This window comes from Engystomops pustulosus, unplaced genomic scaffold (assembly GCF_040894005.1).
Source record: "Engystomops pustulosus unplaced genomic scaffold, aEngPut4.maternal MAT_SCAFFOLD_897, whole genome shotgun sequence".
In the NCBI taxonomy this organism is placed as follows: domain Eukaryota; kingdom Metazoa; phylum Chordata; class Amphibia; order Anura; family Leptodactylidae; genus Engystomops; species Engystomops pustulosus.
Window position 1 is genome coordinate 664 of NW_027285776.1, and position 19,521 is coordinate 20,184.

A 19,521-nucleotide genomic window follows, 5' to 3' on the forward strand; every position below is an offset into this window, starting at 1 on the left:
CCCTATGTACAAGAATATAACTACTATAATACTGCCCCCTATGTACAAGAATATAACTACTATAATACTGCCCCCTATGTACAGGATATAACTACTGTAATACTGCACCCTATGTACAGGAATATAGCTACAATAATACTGCCCCCTATGTACAGGAATATAACTACTATAATACTGCCCCCTATGTACAGGAATATAACTACTATAATACTGCCCCCTATGTACAAGAATATAACTACTATAATACTGCCCCCTATGTACAAGAATATAACTACTATAATACTGCCCCCTATGTACAAGAATATAACTACTATAATACTGCCCCCTATTTACAAGAATATAACTACTATAATACTGCCCCCTATGTACAAGAATATAACTAATATAATACTGCCCCCTATGTACAAGAATATAACTACTATAATACTGCCCCCTATGTACAAGAATATAACTACTATAATACTGCCCCCTATGTACAAGAATATAACTACTATAATACTGCCTCCTATGTACAAGAATATAACTACTATAATACTTCCCCCTATGTACAGGAATATAACTACTATAATACTGCCCCCTATGTACAAGAATATAACTACTATAATACTTCCCCCTATGTACAGGAATATAACTACTATAATACTGCCCCCTATGTACAAGAATATAACTACTATAATACTTCCCCCTATGTACATGAATATAACTACTATAATACTGCCCCCTATGTACAGGAATATTACTACTATAATACTGCCCCCTATATACAGGAATATAACTACTATAATACTGCCCCCTATGTACAGGAATATAACTACTATAATACTGCCCCCTATGTACAGGCATATAACTACTATAATACTGCCCTCTATGTACAAGAATATAACTACGATAATACTGTCCCCTATGTACAGGAATATAACTACTATAATACTGCCCCCTATGTACAGGAATATAACTACTATAATACTGCCCCCTATGTACAGGAATATAACTACTATAATACTGCCCCCTATGTACAAGAATATAACTACTATAATACTGCCCCCTATGTACAGGAATATAACTACTATAATACTGCCCCCTATGTACAGGAATATAACTACTATAATACTGCCCCCTATGTACAGGAATATAACTACTATAATACTGCACCCTATGTACAGGAATATAACTACTATAATACTGCCCCATATGTACAGGAATATAACTACTATAATACTGCCCCCTATGTACAGGAATATAACTACTATAATACTGCCCCCTATGTACAGGAATATAACTACTATAATACTGCCCCCTATGTACAAGAATATAACTACTATAATACTGCCCCCCTATGTACAAGAATATAACTACTATAATACTGCCCCCTATGTACAGGAATATAACTACTATAATACTGCCCCCTATGTACAAGAATATAACTACTATAATACTGCCCCCTATGTACAAGAATATGCAGTAGTATTATACATCACATACTGGGGGCCTGGAGGGTCGGATTATTGCAGCGTCTTCTCTGCTGAAGCTTCCATAAGAATCTGGATTTCCCCTCCTCCTGTCAGTGTTACTGGTGACCTGGTGGCGCTGGTACCAGTGACGCTGTGTGTTGTAGGTTGCTCTGTAGGTTGGCATTATGTGATACATCGGTGGGTTCTCTGTATTATACTGTAGATAGCGCTGGGATAGGTGGATGCTCTCTAGTAGACACATTGCACATCTCTGCTCTGTATACTTGGCTCTGGTTGTATTACATGTATATTGTGTTTTATCTCTTCAGTCCGGGGAGACGCCGCTGCATTACTGTGCGAGGATGGGGAATGAAGACGTCTTACAGGAGATGATCAAACACATAGGATCCGGCCGCGTGCAGCTTACAATGAACAGACAAGCCAAGGTGACCGCGGACTACTAAGTCCTGACTACTAACTTCTTACTACTAACCTCTGACTATTAACTACTGACTACTAACCCCTGACTACTAACTACTGACTACTAACTACTGACTACTAACCTCTTATTACCTACTCCTGATTATTGGTTACTGATTCTTGACTGATAACCCCTCACTACTAACTCCTGACTACCAACTGCTAACCTCTGACTACTAACCTCTGACTACTAACCTCTGACTACTAACCTCTGACTACTAACTCCTGACTACTAACCTCTGACTACTAACCTCTGACTACTAACCTCTGACTACTAACCTCTGACTACTAACCCCTGACTACTAACCCCTGACTACTAACTCCTCGCTACTAAGCTCTGACTACTAAGCTCTGACTACTAAGCTCTGACTACTAACCTCTGACTACTAACCTCTGACTACTAACCCCTGACTACTAACTCCTGACTACTAACTCCTGACTACTAACCTCTGACTACTAACCTCTGACTACTAACTCCTGACTACTAACTCCTGACTACTAACTCCTGACTACTAACCTCTGACTACTAACCTCTGACTACTAACCTCTGACTACTAACCTCTGACTACTAACTCCTGACTACTAACCTCTGACTACTAACCTCTGACTACTAACCTCTGACGGATAACCCCTCACTACTAACTCCTGACTACCAACTGCTAACCTCTGACTACTAACCTCTGACTACTAACTCCTGACTACTAACCTCTGACTACTAACTCCTCACTACTAACTCCTGACTACTAACCCCTGACTACTAACCTCTGACTACTAACTCCTCACTACTAACTCCTGACTACTAACCTCTGACTACTAACCTCTGACTACTAACCTCTGACTACTAACCTCTGACTACTAACCCCTCACTACTAACTCCTGACTACTAACCCCTGACTACTAACCTCTGACTACTAACCTCTGACTACTAACTCCTGACTACTAACCTCTGACTACTAACCTCTGACTACTAACCTCTGACTACTAACCTCTGACTACTAACTCCTGACTACTAACCTCTGACTACTAACCTCTGACTACTAACTCCTGACTACTAAGCTCTGACTACTAAGCTCTGACTACTAAGCTCTGACTACTAAGCTCTGACTACTAACTCCTGACTACTAACCTCTGACTACTAACTCCTGACTTCTAACCTCTGACTACTAACTCCTGACTACTAACCTCTGACTACTAACCTCTGACTACCAACCTCTGACTACTAACTCCTGACTACTAACCTCTGACTATTAAATGCTAACCTCTTATTACTTACTCCTGATTATTGGTTACTGATTCCTGACTACTAACCATTGGCTACTAACTACTGACTATTGACTGCTAACCTCTAGCTACCTAACTACTAACCTATGACTACTGACTGCTCACTTCTTATTACCAACTCCTGACTATTGGCTACTGACCTCTGACAACCAACTAATGACTTGTAAATCATGACTACTGACTACTAATTTCTGACTACTAACTACTGACTACCAACCCCTGACTACTAACCACTGACTACCAACCCCTGACTACTGACTACTAACCCCTGACTACTAACCACTGACTACTAACCCCTGACTACTTACTACTAACCCCTGACTACTAACCACTGACTACCAACCCCTGACTACTGACTACTAACCCCTGACTACTAACCACTGACTACCAACCCCTGACTACTAACCACTGACTACCAACCCCTGACTACTGACTACTGATAGAAAACATAGATCTCTCCCCCACTGGATTTGTAGAATTTAAAGGGATCCTGTTTATCCACCTTTCCCAAAGACAATTTATATCCTTTTACTCCCTTGAACTGCTGTGTGTAAATTTACCATAACTAGTCCTCCGAGCCTCTGGCCACTACTCGTCCTCCCTGCTATAAACTACGGTGCATTTGCTCCTCTCAGATTTCGGAATCGCACGCACTGGTTCCGGGATAATGGACTGGTGAAGATTTACAGAACCTGATACAATGTATTATTCACACTGTAGGAATAAAGTCACTATTGAAGCGTTTTTGGGAGAAGCCCCCGATAACGGGTGATGTTTTGGCTGCTGATCCTTCTATGTAAAACACGGGGAAGGATAAGGTCAGGGCAGGGGTCAGCGCTGGGTATAGTCCTGCAGGTCCCAGTTTCATCCATGATTCTTCTTCTTATGGAACATGTTAGGAATAATAAACAGTCATCTCCTCCTGATCTCAGCACCTTGCGAGGTGGAGAACAATAAGCCCTGAATGTTCCCGGTTTTCTTGTAGAACGGATGGTCGCCATTGCTGGTGGCTGCAGAGAAAGGTCACACGGGCATCGTGAAGGTCCTGCTGCAGAACCAGGCCAGGGTGGACGTATTCGATGAGGTAAGAGGCACCAGGATCGTGGAAAAGCCCTCTGGAAGTTTTAGCTCTCTGGTTCACAATGACATTTTTCACTCTCAGACTTGGGTGATATGTATCATTTTCATTGCTTTATCTGTCCTCAAAACACAAGATCTGTTTCAAAGGGAACCTGTCAGCAGCTGTGACCATACATATTGCAGCCAGTGTTATGTATTGTCCCTGGAGAGATGTGTAATCAGACCTTTGTGTATCTTATGAGTAGCAGCAGGACTGTGATATATAGATTTTTATTACAGGATTGTACATTCTTCATGTACCTACAAGGGTGCCCTCACACTGCTGTGCTCTGTGCTCTCTGCAGCCAGTGTTATGTACTGTCCCTGGAGAGATGTGTAATCAGACCTCACACTGCTGTGCTCTGTGCTCTCTGCAGCCAGTGTTATGTACTGTCCCTGGAGAGATGTGTAATCAGACCTCACACTGCTGTGCTCTGTGCTCTCTGCAGCCAGTGTTATGTACTGTCCCTGGAGAGATGTGTAATCAGACCTCACACTGCTGTGCTCTGTGCTCTCTGCAGCCAGTGTTATGTATTGTCCCTGGAGAGATGTGTAATCAGACCTCACACTGCTGTGCTCTGTGCTCTCTGCAGCCAGTGCTGTGTATTGTCCCTGGAGAGATATGTAATCAGACCTCACACTGCTGTGCTCTGTGCTCTCTGCAGTCAGTGTTATGTATTGTCCCTGGAGAGATGTGTAATCAGACCTCACACTGCTGTGCTCTGTGCTCTCTGCAGCCAGTGTTATGTATTGTCCCTGGAGAGATGTGTAATCACACCTCACACTGCTGTGCTCTGTGCTCTCTGCAGCCAGTGTTATGTATTGTCCCTGGAGAGATGTGTAATCATACCTCACACTGCTGTGCTCTGTGCTCTCTGCAGCCAGTGTTATGTATTGTCTCTGGAGAGATATGTAATCAGACCTCACACTGCTGTGCTCTGTGCTCTCTGCAGTCAGTGTTATGTATTGTCCCTGGAGAGATGTGTAATCAGACCTCACACTGCTGTGCTCTGTGCTCTCTGCAGCCAGTGTTATGTATTGTCCCTGGAGAGATGTGTAATCAGACCTCACACTGCTGTGCTCTGTGCTCTCTGCAGCCAGTGTTATGTATTGTCCCTGGAGAGATGTGTAATCACACCTCACACTGCTGTGCTCTGTGCTCTCTGCAGCCAGTGTTCAGTATTGTCCCTGGAGAGATGTGTAATCATACCTCACACTGCTGTGCTCTGTGCTCTCTGCAGCCAGTGCTGTGTATTGTCCCTCGAGAGATATGTAATCAGACCTCACACTGCTGTGCTCTGTGCTCTCTGCAGTCAGTGTTATGTACTGTCCCTGGAGAGATGTGTAATCAGACCTCACACTGCTGTGCTCTGTGCTCTCTGCAGCCAGTGCTGTGTATTGTCCCTGGAGAGATATGTAATCAGACCTCACACTGCTGTGCTCTGTGCTCTCTGCAGCCAGTGTTATGTATTATCCCTGGAGAGATGTGTAATCAGACCTCACACTGCTGTGCTCTGTGCTCCCTGCATCCAGTGTTATGTATTGTCCCTGGAGAGATGTGTAATCAGACCTCACACTGCTGTGCTCTGTGCTCTCTGCAGCCAGTGTTGTGTATTGTCCCTGGAGAGATGTGTAATCAGACCTCACACTGCTGTGCTCTGTGCTCTCTGCAGCCAGTGTTCAGTATTGTCCCTGGAGAGATGTGTAATCATACCTCTCACTGCTGTGCTCTGTGCTCTCTGCAGCCAGTGTTATGTATTGTCCCTGGAGAGATATGTAATCAGACCTCACACTGCTGTGCTCTGTGCTCTCTGCAGCCAGTGTTATGTATTGTCCCTGGAGAGATGTGTAATCAGACCTCACACTGCTGTGCTCTGTGCTCTCTGCAGCCAGTGTTATGTATTGTCCCTGGAGAGATGTGTAATCAGACCTCACACTGCTGTGCTCTGTGCTCTCTGCAGCCAGTGTTATGTATTGTCCCTGGAGAGATGTGTAATCAGACCTCACACTGCTGTGCTCTGTGCTCTCTGCAGCCAGTGTTATGTATTGTCCCTGGAGAGATGTGTAATCAGACCTCACACTGCTGTGCTCTGTGCTCTCTGCAGTCAGTGTTATGTATTGTCCCTGGAGAGATGTGTAATCAGACCTCACACTGCTGTGCTCTGTGCTCTCTGCAGCCTGTGTTATGTATTGTCCCTGGAGAGATGTGTAATCAGACCTCACACTGCTGTGCTCTGTGCTCTCTGCAGCCAGTGTTATGTATTGTACCTGGAGAGATGTGTAATCAGACCTCACACTGCTGTGCTCTGTGCTCTCTGCAGCCAGTGTTATGTATTGTCCCTGGAGAGATGTGTAATCAGACCTCACACTGCTGTGCTCTGTGCCATCTGCAGCCAGTGTTCAGTATTGTCCCTGGAGAGATGTGTAATCATACCTCACACTGCTGTGCTCTGTGCTCTCTGCAGCCAGTGCTGTGTATTGTCCCTGGAGAGATATGTAATCAGACCTCACACTGCTGTGCTCTGTGCTCTCTGCAGTAAGTGTTATGTACTGTCCCTGGAGAGATGTGTAATCAGACCTCACACTGCTGTGCTCTGTGCTCTCTGCAGCCAGTGCTGTGTATTGTCCCTGGAGAGATATGTAATCAGACCTCACACTGCTGTGCTCTGTGCTCTCTGCAGCCTGTGTTATGTATTGTCCCTGGAGAGATGTGTAATCAGACCTCACACTGCTGTGCTCTGTGCTCTCTGCAGCCAGTGTTATGTATTGTCCCTGGAGAGATGTGTAATCAGACCTCACACTGCTGTGCTCTGTGCTCTCTGCAGCCAGTGTTATGTATTGTCCCTGGAGAGATGTGTAATCAGACCTCACACTGCTGTGCTCTGTGCTCTCTGCAGCCAGTGTTATGTATTGTCCCTGGAGAGATGTGTAATCAGACCTCACACTGCTGTGCTCTGTGCTCTCTGCAGCCTGTGTTATGTATTGTCCCTGGAGAGATGTGTAATCAGACCTCACACTGCTGTGCTCTGTGCTCTCTGCAGCCAGTGTTATGTATTGTCCCTGGAGAGATGTGTAATCAGACCTCACACTGCTGTGCTCTGTGCTCTCTGCAGCCAGTGTTATGTATTGTCCCTGGAGAGATGTGTAATCAGACCTCACACTGCTGTGCTCTGTGCTCTCTGCAGCCAGTGTTATGTATTGTCCCTGGAGAGATGTGTAATCAGACCTCACACTGCTGTGCTCTGTGCTCTCTGCAGCCAGTGTTATGTATTGTCCCTGGAGAGATGTGTAATCAGACCTCACACTGCTGTGCTCTGTGCTCTCTGCAGCCAGTGTTATGTATTGTCCCTGGAGAGATGTGTAATCAGACCTCACACTGCTGTGCTCTGTGCTCTCTGCAGCCAGTGTTATGTATTGTCCCTGGAGAGATGTGTAATCAGACCTCACACTGCTGTGCTCTGTGCTCTCTGCAGTCAGTGTTATGTATTGTCCCTGGAGAGATGTGTAATCAGACCTCACACTGCTGTGCTCTGTGCTCTCTGCAGCCTGTGTTATGTATTGTCCCTGGAGAGATGTGTAATCAGACCTCACACTGCTGTGCTCTGTGCTCTCTGCAGCCAGTGTTATGTATTGTCCCTGGAGAGATGTGTAATCAGACCTCACACTGCTGTGCTCTGTGCTCTCTGCAGCCAGTGTTATGTATTGTCCCTGGAGAGATGTGTAATCAGACCTCACACTGCTGTGCTCTGTGCTCTCTGCAGCCAGTGTTATGTATTGTACCTGGAGAGATGTGTAATCAGACCTCACACTGCTGTGCTCTGTGCTCCCTGCAGCCAGTGTTATGTATTGTCCCTGGAGAGATGTGTAATCAGACCTCACACTGCTGTGCTCTGTGCTCTCTGCAGCCAGTGTTATGTATTGTCCCTGGAGAGATGTGTAATCAGACCTCACACTGCTGTGCTCTGTGGTCTCTGCAGCCAGTGTTATGTATTGTCCCTGGAGAGATGTGTAATCAGACCTCACACTGCTGTGCTCTGTGCTCTCTGCAGCCAGTGTTATGTATTGTACCTGGAGAGATGTGTAATCAGACCTCACACTGCTGTGCTCTGTGCTCTCTGCAGCCAGTGTTATGTACTGTCCCTGGAGAGATGTGTAATCAGACCTCACACTGCTGTGCTCTGTGCTCTCTGCAGTCAGTGTTATGTATTGTCCCTGGAGAGATGTGTAATCAGACCTCACACTGCTGTGCTCTGTGCTCTCTGCAGCCTGTGTTATGTATTGTCCCTGGAGAGATGTGTAATCAGACCTCACACTGCTGTGCTCTGTGCTCTCTGCAGCCAGTGTTATGTATTGTCCCTGGAGAGATGTGTAATCAGACCTCACACTGCTGTGCTCTGTGCTCTCTGCAGCCAGTGTTATGTATTGTCCCTGGAGAGATGTGTAATCAGACCTCACACTGCTGTGCTCTGTGCTCTCTGCAGCCAGTGTTATGTATTGTACCTGGAGAGATGTGTAATCAGACCTCACACTGCTGTGCTCTGTGCTCCCTGCAGCCAGTGTTATGTATTGTCCCTGGAGAGATGTGTAATCAGACCTCACACTGCTGTGCTCTGTGCTCTCTGCAGCCAGTGTTATGTATTGTCCCTGGAGAGATGTGTAATCAGACCTCACACTGCTGTGCTCTGTGGTCTCTGCAGCCAGTGTTATGTATTGTCCCTGGAGAGATGTGTAATCAGACCTCACACTGCTGTGCTCTGTGCTCTCTGCAGCCAGTGTTATGTATTGTACCTGGAGAGATGTGTAATCAGACCTCACACTGCTGTGCTCTGTGCTCTCTGCAGCCAGTGTTATGTACTGTCCCTGGAGAGATGTGTAATCAGACCTCACACTGCTGTGCTCACAAATAATCAATTTAAATACTAATAAAGTATAAACAATTCACAATAACAAATAATTATAATACTAAATATTGGTAATAATAAGTATCCGCCCCCTGCAGCATGGTAAGGCCGCCTTGCACCTCGCCTGTGAGAACGGCCATGACAAGATCTCCGATGTCCTCCTCTGGCACAAAGCCTTTGTGAACGCAAAAACCAAGCTGGGCCTGACCCCCCTGCACCTGTGCGCCCAAAATGGCTTCAACCACCTGGTGAAGTTACTGGTGGAGACCCATCTGGCCAGCATCGACATCATGTCCCTGGTAAGTGCCGTCCTACGTGTATGACCGGTCAGTAGCAGTGGCCTATAATTAGGGCCAGAAGAAGAACATGTGAGGAGAACATCTGCAGATGTTATCCAGGGGACATTCGATTCCAGGTCCTCAATGATGCAGGACAACAGTGCTGGCCACCACATTTATACATCCCAAGGTCTAAGCCCTGATACAACTAGGAGGACTGTTCCTCAAGTTCCACTTCTTGTAAGGAAGCTCCAGGATTGATCTGGAGAACCTTGAGCCCATCAAAGGTCAAGATTTTGAGGGCATTTCTCTCCATCAATACCGAGCCTATGCATGCTGGGCCATATCGAACCGTGGTAGCTACCAAGTCAACCCTCAACTTTTAAGTAGCCCCATGATACAGTTTGGGATCTTTAGCAAATCAGTTAAACCAATTATTATGGAGATTTCTTATTCCTCATCAGTGCAGAGCAGGGAACTGCTTCATTGGAATTACTAGAAGGGGAAGATATGGTCTTTGTCTCCACACACCAGAAAAGACAGTCCCCATGAAAACAGAGGATGTCTCCCGACCTGCACCTGGCCAACCAGTTCCCTGCCCTGCACTGATGAGGAGCAAAAGGACTGAAACAACTGCCTGCGAATGGGAGTCAATGTCCAATAACTTCATATTTCCAAAGATTTGGTAAGAATAAATACAAAAACAAATATCCTCATATTTGAGGCTGATGCTGGAGATGCAGGGCCGGTCCGCCCTGTGTGTCCTCTGCCTCTCAATAGAAATACGTGACATTTAACGTGAAAAAGGAACATCAAATTGCGTTAATAAAATGTAAATATTTATCCAATATCAGTAATTTATTCCCTTTGTTGCTACAGACCAAGCGGACCCCCCTGCACCTGGCCGCCCTCAATGGTCAACTGGACGTGTGCAACAGTCTCCTGAGTATGAATGCCGACGTCTATGCAGCAGATATTGTAAGAGCCTACAGGGGGGGTGGAGGGGGCTGATACCTAGAACCACCATTGATCAGAAATATTAGGGTGTCCCTAGGGGTAAATGTTGGACTCCCCATACAGGGTCTTTATACATGTTTTTCTGATGCCTCTTTCCATGGACAAAGATTTTTATTTATCTGCTCTGTTACTAGAGATGCAGTCATGGAGACGGAGGAGCTCAAGCATACAATCACACTACCCCGCCTCCTCCCGGCCGCTGACACTCCTAACTCCGTCCCCCTCTATTGCAACGTCTTACTCCTCTTTTCTTTATGCGTGATCATTGCAACAGCTCTGGGTGTCCCCGACTTACATAACAGATGCACCGCGCATGCGCCATTACAGCGCACACTAGTGATGGGAATTCCGGCTCTTCTTAGTGAGCCAGCTCATTAGGCTCCGCTCACTAAGAAGAGCCGGCTCTTCTGGCTCTTGAACAGCTCCCTATTAAATATATAATCGGGAGCCGATTAACCCGATTTTATCAGGCTAAAGGGGGCGTGGTGAGCCATTTAGGGGCGGGGTTTAGTGATCTGATGCACACCGTAATGGTGCGTGTACGGTGTGCCTGTGAACTAGGTGCCAGCTCTGTACAACCCTGGACAACTTCACAGGTGCACCCCGCATGCGCCATTACAGTGTGTAAAGTTGGAGCGCTCATCACACCTTGATGAGTTTCCATGGTGCAAACTGTAATGACGCATGTGCGTTGTGCCCGTGGGCTAGGTGCCAGCTCTGTGCAACCCTGACCAACTTCACAGGTGTACAGCGCATGCACCATTACAGTGTATATACTGGGTTGCACACTGTTCACAGATGCAAAAAACTGGCACATAGCTCATGCGCCATGAAAGTGCGAATCGTGGGAACACTCATCACAACATGGATCACATTAGGCCAGCTAGAATAACTCATACTGTAATGGCCCATGCACAATGCACCTGTGAAGTTGGCTGGGGATGCGACAAGCTGGCACCTAGCTCATAGGCTCACTGTACATGCGCGATACCTCAGAGCAGAGGAGGATGGCGTCACTGGTGGTTTAGAGCAGTTAGGAGGGTAGTAATGTGACTCTGTTCTGTAGCTCCATGACTGGTTATTTAGTAACGGAGGGGAAAGATAAAAGTCTTCTTTAAAGATTACTTTTATCCATAATACATCACTTTGTGGGTGAGTTGTGCACTTTGCCTCAGGCAGCAGACAGGTGGTAGGTCCACTTTTGGGTGGAGGGGATCCCTTTAAGAGCCTGTAGGGCATAACATAGAGTGGAAGCTGAGTTATTTTCCAAGACAAAGACTCTAGTATGGAGCTCGGATTCCTCTCCGGCCTGTGGGACCAGGAATCCTCCTGTGGCAGCAGAAGCTGCGGTGTGGTCCGGCGGATAGAAGGACACATTTGTGTTTCTCGTGTTGGGTGACGCATGAGGGCTCCACAATATTTACTCCCTGACATCACAAGCGGCTCTTCTATCACAAGTGTCGCATCAGACATGAAAGCCGGAGCGGCGGTCACGCTAAGTATCTCTTCCTGGATTAGCTGCTCTGCAGGAGATCAGACGGCCGCAGGACACTTCCCTTTGGGCTACTCCTTTCCTCCCAGTAATTATCCGGCGCTGATGACACCCGAGCTGTGACCTTGTCAGGAATGTGCAGAGAATTTCCTCAACCTTCTTCATTAGGCAGAGTATGCCAAGGACACAGACCTGGCACGGTCACTGGAGACCACCCAAGCCCCCAAGTAGTAGAACTTTGGCCAAAAATGTAATTAAAAATTGGAGTCTATTGGTACATGTGGAGTTCTTAGTGAATTTGAGACTTGTTAAAAGTCTGAAAAAGTCTCCAAAAGTCTCAATCAGTTCCAAACTTATTCCTACATAAGGTCAGGGGAAGCTGCAGATTGGCGCCAAAATTTGCACTTTCACATCCAGATTTAGGTGATAACTCAGGGACCACCCCTGAAAACTAGACAATGGAGGACTTTGAAGGGAGGTCACAAATTAGCACAAGCACCATGAAAAGTCTCTAAAATTAAGGAAAAAGGCAAAGCAAAGGTTTGTTACATGTTCCCCATGGAGTGTAATAGCCACACGATAATCATCAGTAACAATTGCCTTATCTTTCTGCTTTATCCCAGCACGGACAGACCCCTCTACATCTCGCTGCTGAAAATGACCATTCCGAGGTAGTGAAGCTGTTCCTGAAGCATCGGCCTGAGCTGGTGACATCCGCCAATATGGACGGCTCAACCTGCGCTCATATAGCAGCTGCCAAGGGAAGCACCGCAGTCATCAAAGAGCTGCTAAAATCTAATATGAGCAGCGTTACCACAGCAAGGAACAAGGTACAATACACACATCCTGGGACAGTATGGGGCAGATTTACTTACCCGGTCCATTCAAGATCCATCGGCACGTTCTCTGCGGAGGATTCGGGTCCAGCCGATTCGGGCAGTTCCTCCGACGTCCACCAGGTGTCGCTGCTGCCCTGAAGTTCTTTCGGAGTGCACTAAAGTTCACCTTCCTCCGCTTGGTGCAGGTAAGTGACACTTTTTTTTTTAATGCGGCGGTTTTCCCGAATCCGTCGTTTTTTTACGGCCACGCCCCCGATTTCCGTCGCATGCATGCCGGCGCCGATGCGCCACGATCCGATTGCGTGCGCCAAAATCCCAGGGCAATTCAGGGAAAATCGGTGCAAATCGGAAATATTTGGATAACCCGTCGGAAAAACGCGATTCGGACCCCCTATATGTACACAGTAACTGCAACAGCAGCAGAATAGTGAGTGCAGCTCTGGAGTATAATACAGGATGTAACTCAGGATCAGTGCAGGATAAGTAATGTCATGTATGTACACAGTAACTGCACCAGCAGCAGAATAGTGAGTGCAGCTCTGGGGTATAATACAGGATGTATCTCAGGATCAGTACAGGATAAGTAATGTCATGTATGTACACAGTGACTGCACCAGCAGCAGAATAGTGAGTACAGCTCTGGAGTATAATACAGGATGTAACTCAGGATCAGTACAGGATAAGTAATGTCATGTATGTACACAGTGACAGCACCAGCAGCAGAATAGTGAGTGCAGCTCTGGAGTATAATACAGGATGTAACTCAGGATCAGTACAGGATAAGTAATGTCATGTATGTACACAGTGACTGCACCAGCAGCAGAATAGTGAGTGCAGCTCTGGTGTATAATACAGGATGTAACTCAGGATCAGTACAGGATAAGTAATGTCATGTATGTACACAGTGACTGCACCAGCAGCAGAATAGTGAATGCAGCTCTGGGGTATAATACAGGATGTAACTCAGGATCAGTACAGGATAAGTAATGTCATGTATGTACACAGTGACTGCACCAGCAGCAGAATAGTGAGTGCAGCTCTGGAGTATAATACAGGATGTAACTCGGGATCAGTACAGGATAAGTAATGTCATGTATGTACACAGTGACTGCACCAGCAGCAGAATAGTGAATGCAGCTCTGGGGTATAATACAGGATGTAACTCAGGATCAGTACAGGATAAGTAATGTCATGTACGTACACAGTGACTGCACCAGCAGCAGAATAGTGAGTGCAGCTCTGGGGTATAATACAGGATGTAACTCAGGATCAGTACAGTATAAGTAATGTCATGTATGTACACAGTGACTGCACCAGCAGCAGAATAGTGAGTGCAGCTCTGGAGTATAATACAGGATGTAACTCAGGATCAGTACAGGATAAGTAATGTCATGTATGTACACAGTGACTGCACCAGCAGCAGAATAGTGAGTGCAGCTCTGGGGTATAATACAGGATGTAACTCAGGATCAGTACAGGATAAGTAATGTCATGTATGTACACAGTGACTGCACCAGCAGCAGAATAGTGAGTGCAGCTCTGGAGTATAATACAGGATGTAACTCAGGATCAGTGCAGGATAAGTAATGTCATGTATGTACACAGTGACTGCACCAGCAGCAGAATAGTGAATGCAGCTCTGGGGTATAATACAGGATGTAACTCAGGATCAGTACAGGATAAGTAATGTCATGTATGTACACAGTGACTGCACCAGCAGCAGAATAGTGAGTGCAGCTCTGGGGTATAATACAGGATGTAACTCAGGATCAGTACAGGATAAGTAATGTCATGTATGTACACAGTGACTGCACCAGCAGCAGAATAGTGAATGCAGCTCTGGGGTATAATACAGGATGTAACTCAGGATCAGTACAGGATAAGTAATGTCATGTATGTACACAGTGACTGCACCAGCAGCAGAATAGTGAGTGCAGCTCTGGAGTATAATACAGGATGTAACTCGGGATCAGTACAGGATAAGTAATGTCATGTATGTACACAGTGACTGCACCAGCAGCAGAATAGTGAATGCAGCTCTGGGGTATAATACAGGATGTAACTCAGGATCAGTACAGGATAAGTAATGTCATGTACGTACACAGTGACTGCACCAGCAGCAGAATAGTGAGTGCAGCTCTGGGGTATAATACAGGATGTAACTCAGGATCAGTACAGTATAAGTAATGTCATGTATGTACACAGTGACTGCACCAGCAGCAGAATAGTGAGTGCAGCTCTGGAGTATAATACAGGATGTAACTCAGGATCAGTACAGGATAAGTAATGTCATGTATGTACACAGTGACTGCACCAGCAGCAGAATAGTGAGTGCAGCTCTGGGGTATAATACAGGATGTAACTCAGGATCAGTACAGGATAAGTAATGTCATGTATGTACACAGTGACTGCACCAGCAGCAGAATAGTGAGTGCAGCTCTGGAGTATAATACAGGATGTAACTCAGGATCAGTGCAGGATAAGTAATGTCATGTATGTACACAGTGACTGCACCAGCAGCAGAATAGTGAATGCAGCTCTGGGGTATAATACAGGATGTAACTCAGGATCAGTACAGGATAAGTAATGTCATGTATGTACACAGTGACTGCACCAGCAGCAGAATAGTGAGTGCAGCTCTGGGGTATAATACAGGATGTAACTCAGGATCAGTACAGGATAAGTAATGTCATGTATGTACACAGTGACTGCACCAGCAGCAGAATAGTGAGTGCAGCTCTGGGGTATAATACAGGATGTAACTCAGGATCAGTACAGGATAAGTAATGTCATGTATGTACACAGTGACTGCACCAGCAGCAGAATAGTGAGTGCAGCTCTGGGGTATAATACAGGATGTAACTCAGGATCAGTACAGGATAAGTAATGTCATGTATGTACACAGTGACTGCACCAGCAGCAGAATAGTGAGTGCAGCTCTGGGGTATAATACAGGATGTAACTCAGGATCAGTACAGTATAAGTAATGTCAGGTATGTACACAGTGACTGCACCAGCAGCAGATAGTGCGTGCATCTCTGGAGCTCGTTACATCGTTAAGCTCTGTCTGTTGCTGTGAGAGGCTGTGTGCTGCTGCTGCTGTTGCTGCTCTGAGCTCCAGGCAGGTTCCATCTCCACCTGGGGCCTGCTCTCTCCTCTCCCAGGGAGGGGGTGGGTTTCCAGGCATGAGCCAGAGCGGCAAGCCCCAGGCTCCTGCTTCCCGGGCCAGGCCGGCGGGGGGCAGGGGTAGCCAGATACCGGCCAGCGCTATGGAGGACTCAGGGGTGAGACGTTCCACCAGGAGTCGTAGCAATACGGCTCCTACTCTCCCTGGGTCTAATGTGACGCAGCGCAGCAAGAACCTGGATGTCGGTGTGGGTGACAGCGGTCCTTCCGGGGCTGGAGCTATGAAGCGGAGTGCTCACAGAGGTAAGGCTGACCATGCGGGGGGAGGCTGGGCGGTGCAGGGACCCCGGGAGTCTTTGTCCACCTATGCCTCCCGGGTCCAGAGCCACCTCTGTGAGTACGAAGAGGCGACCAAGACCATCAGGATGCTCCGGGAGGAACTGCGATTTGCCCGCGCCAGGGCTGTTACAGCGCAAAAGAAGCGCAAGATGGAGATAAATGGTGAGATTAATCGCCTAAAAGAAGAGATTCCAAAGTTGGATTCCAGAAAGACCTTTATTTGTGATAATAGCGGACAGTTTAAAGAAAAACTTTTAAATGATGACAGATTCTCAGAAATGGCTGATAACAGAGAGCAAAGGCTGAAGGGGTTGCAGCCTGCGAGCCAGGTGGAGGAGGAGGATGATGATGACGAGCAGCAGGACACACCTGGCGGCCTGCAGGAAGATCAGCAGGCCTCGTGCAGTGGGCCCCCTGCAGGACAGCCAGCAGTAACACCTCGCTCGGGGGAGGACAGTGACACCGGCAGCCAAGGAGGGGCGCTCATGGCAGAGATCCGGCTGCTCGAGTCCCCAGTGCGCATGGAGAACTTTTCCTTTGGTGATGAACTCCCAGAGGAAGCTGCTGGGGGGAGCAGCCGGAGGAAGGCGAAGAAGACCAGGCCAAAGTAGCGAGAAGAGGTAAGATTCATCTTTACCCCCCTCCCTGTACACCCCCCCCGGGCAAAGCGCAGGGTCAGCTCACTGTGCAAGCCCTGCTACCCAACCCCCCCCCCGAGTTCTGCTGTGGACCCGGTGCAAAGGTGCAGGGAGATTACAGGTGTGACATCTGATGTGGCGATGGGCTTCCTCTCTCTGTTTGTGGTAACAGTGGGGGAGCAGGGGAGGCATCGGCCGCAAGGCCGGACAGTCAGGACGGCTCGGCTGTGGCGATACCATCAAAATCCAGTGCTGTGGTGCGTCCCCCAGTGGGAGGGGGGGATAGCACGGCACTGGTGGCAGCTTCCGGTGCCTCGGCGCCTCTTCATGCTGTTGCCGCTGATCACTTAGGTGGGGGGCGGCGGCAGTGTGGAGGGGTCGCTGAGGCTTAGGGCTCCGAACCTCCCAAACAGGACAGTAAAGTTTTATTTTGTGTTGGTGTTGGGGATGATCCAAGTCCGGATACAGGTGAAGAAAAGCGAACTCAAGAAAGTGACCGTTCTTACGCGTAACGAATCACTATCTTGATTTGACATCATGACCTGGATAAATCGCTATGGAGAGGTACTAGGAGTACCGGAAAAAAATCGTGATGAGTATGGTATCTGGTCAGGGGCCTGGACCTTCATGGTGAAGTTGAGGCGTTCAGGTAACTCAGTCGTCCACATACCTTCATCAGCCTTCCTGGGGGGGGATCGGATCCTGATCTTCTACCGGGGGCAGCCTAAGCTGTGTCACAGGTGCGCAAACTGCACCGTGCAGAAGTGTGCGTTGTGTGGGGGTGTCGGCCATCTCGCTGCATCCTGTACAGGGCAGATTAGGTGTAACCTGTGTGGTGATCTCGGTCACCCATACAGTCGTTGTCCTCTTTCCGTCGCTAATGCGGGCTCAGCCTCAGCGGATGAAAGCCATGAGGCTGAATCTGCTGGGGAGAGGACTAGCAGAGGCGGAGGAGTGGAAGGGCCAGGGAAGAAAGACAGGAAAAAGACGCCTGCCCAGCTAAGGCGTCTAGAGAAGCGTCAACAGGAGAGAGAGCGGGGGGAGTCTCGGGCTGCTGGGACAACCTCTGGCGCTATCCTGGAGACCACACCTGTCGCTGAGGCCCCAGGGGATGATGTGCTGGATGAGGAGGTCAGGAGGATCGAGAGAGAGTAAGGTGCCATGTCCTCAGACTCCTCCCATTATGAGAGTATGGATGAGGATAATAGGGCGTGGCTAGAGGAAAAGCGTAAGCGTGGCGCCAAAAAGAAGAAAAAGGGTAAAAAGAAGGGAGGTGTAAGATCTTCTCCCACCCTGACTAAGGTACCCAAGGAAGGTGCAACCGACCCCCCGTTGGTCGAACTTTCAAATCGATTCCTGGCCCTGGATGGAGCCTCTCCTGCCGATGGAGGGGCTGAGGGTGAAGGGCCAGAGGTGGCGGAGGGGCCTGCAGGGGGTGCCGAGTCTCCCCCTGGGGAGTCAGGGTCGTCAGGAGGGGAGACTGGCCCAGAGTCTGGAGACGAGGATGAGGGGGCAGGTCCTGGATCTGCCCCTGAAGCATCAGAGGTGCGGGAGATGGACACCACAATATGTCTAAAAAGGGGGTGTTCATATCCTGAGGGTGGTGGTAAGATGGGTAAAAAGAAAGCCGTCTAACTCAATCACTCATGATGGCGGCACCCACTCCGTTGACGCTGGCGTCCATTAATGTCGCCAGCATTAAGTCTGATGCGGCTAGATTTGCGGCCTTTGATTTTCTCGGCCGCGTTGAAGCCGACATTTTATTTTTGCAGGAGACCAGGCTGCCAGATTTGGCGGCCGTGTTTAAAGCTAAGAGGGAATGGAGACACGGGCCTTCCTATTGGTCTCTTGCGGCCGAGCCGTATAGCGGAGTGGCGGTCCTTTTTACCGCACCGGTAGAATGCCGACGAGTTATTGAGTTAGAAATGGGGAGGTGCCTGATCCTGGATGTCCTCATGAAGGGACAAGAACTTCGTCTTATTAACATCTATGGTCCCCAGTCCAAGTGGGACAGGAAGTGTCTCTTTATGAGGATCAAGCCCTACCTTTTTACAAGTCGGCAGGTGGTCTTTGGAGGGGACTTCAATGCTGTCACGAGGTCCCAGGATAGGGGAGGTTCCAGAGACAAGCTGACTTATGATAGCGTCGCTCTTAATAGCATAGCCAGTGAGGCTCGCCTGGTGGATGTCCACATCCGGCACACCCCAGGCCACGCGGGGTTCACCTATTATAGGGGTAGCTGCAGGTCTAGAATAGACAGGTTTTATTTAAAGGAGGAAGCCATTTCTTCAGCAGTGTCCGTTGTTGAGGTGGAGTTCTCCGACCACTGTTTAATTTTGTTTTCTCTGAATGTTACAGAGACCCCCCGGATGGGAAGAGGCTACTGGAAGCTCAATTCGTCTCTCCTGGAAGAAGCGGAGATCAGACAATCCTTTGAGGACTTTCTTCAGAGCCAGGTACCATTGCTGGGCCTTTGTAGCAGTAAGTCAGAGTGGTGGGAGATGCTCAAGAAAAGGGTGGCGAGATTCTTCCGCCAGCTCTCGAGCCTCAGGAGCCTGGA

At 47.9% G+C, this 19,521-nt stretch overlaps 1 protein-coding gene across 1 annotated transcript; it reads left to right on the forward strand.

Moving 5' to 3' along the window:
- Positions 1 to 1,780: 1,780 nt before the first annotated feature.
- On the forward strand, positions 1,781 to 12,849 carry LOC140112578 (serine/threonine-protein phosphatase 6 regulatory ankyrin repeat subunit C-like; the record flags this gene model as incomplete). Its single annotated transcript, XM_072132559.1, has 5 exons — positions 1,781 to 1,897; positions 4,198 to 4,296; positions 9,331 to 9,531; positions 10,390 to 10,488; positions 12,643 to 12,849. Coding segments are annotated over 5 exons (723 nt in total), but the record flags the coding sequence as incomplete, so codon positions are not given.
- Positions 12,850 to 19,521: the final 6,672 nt, after the last annotated feature.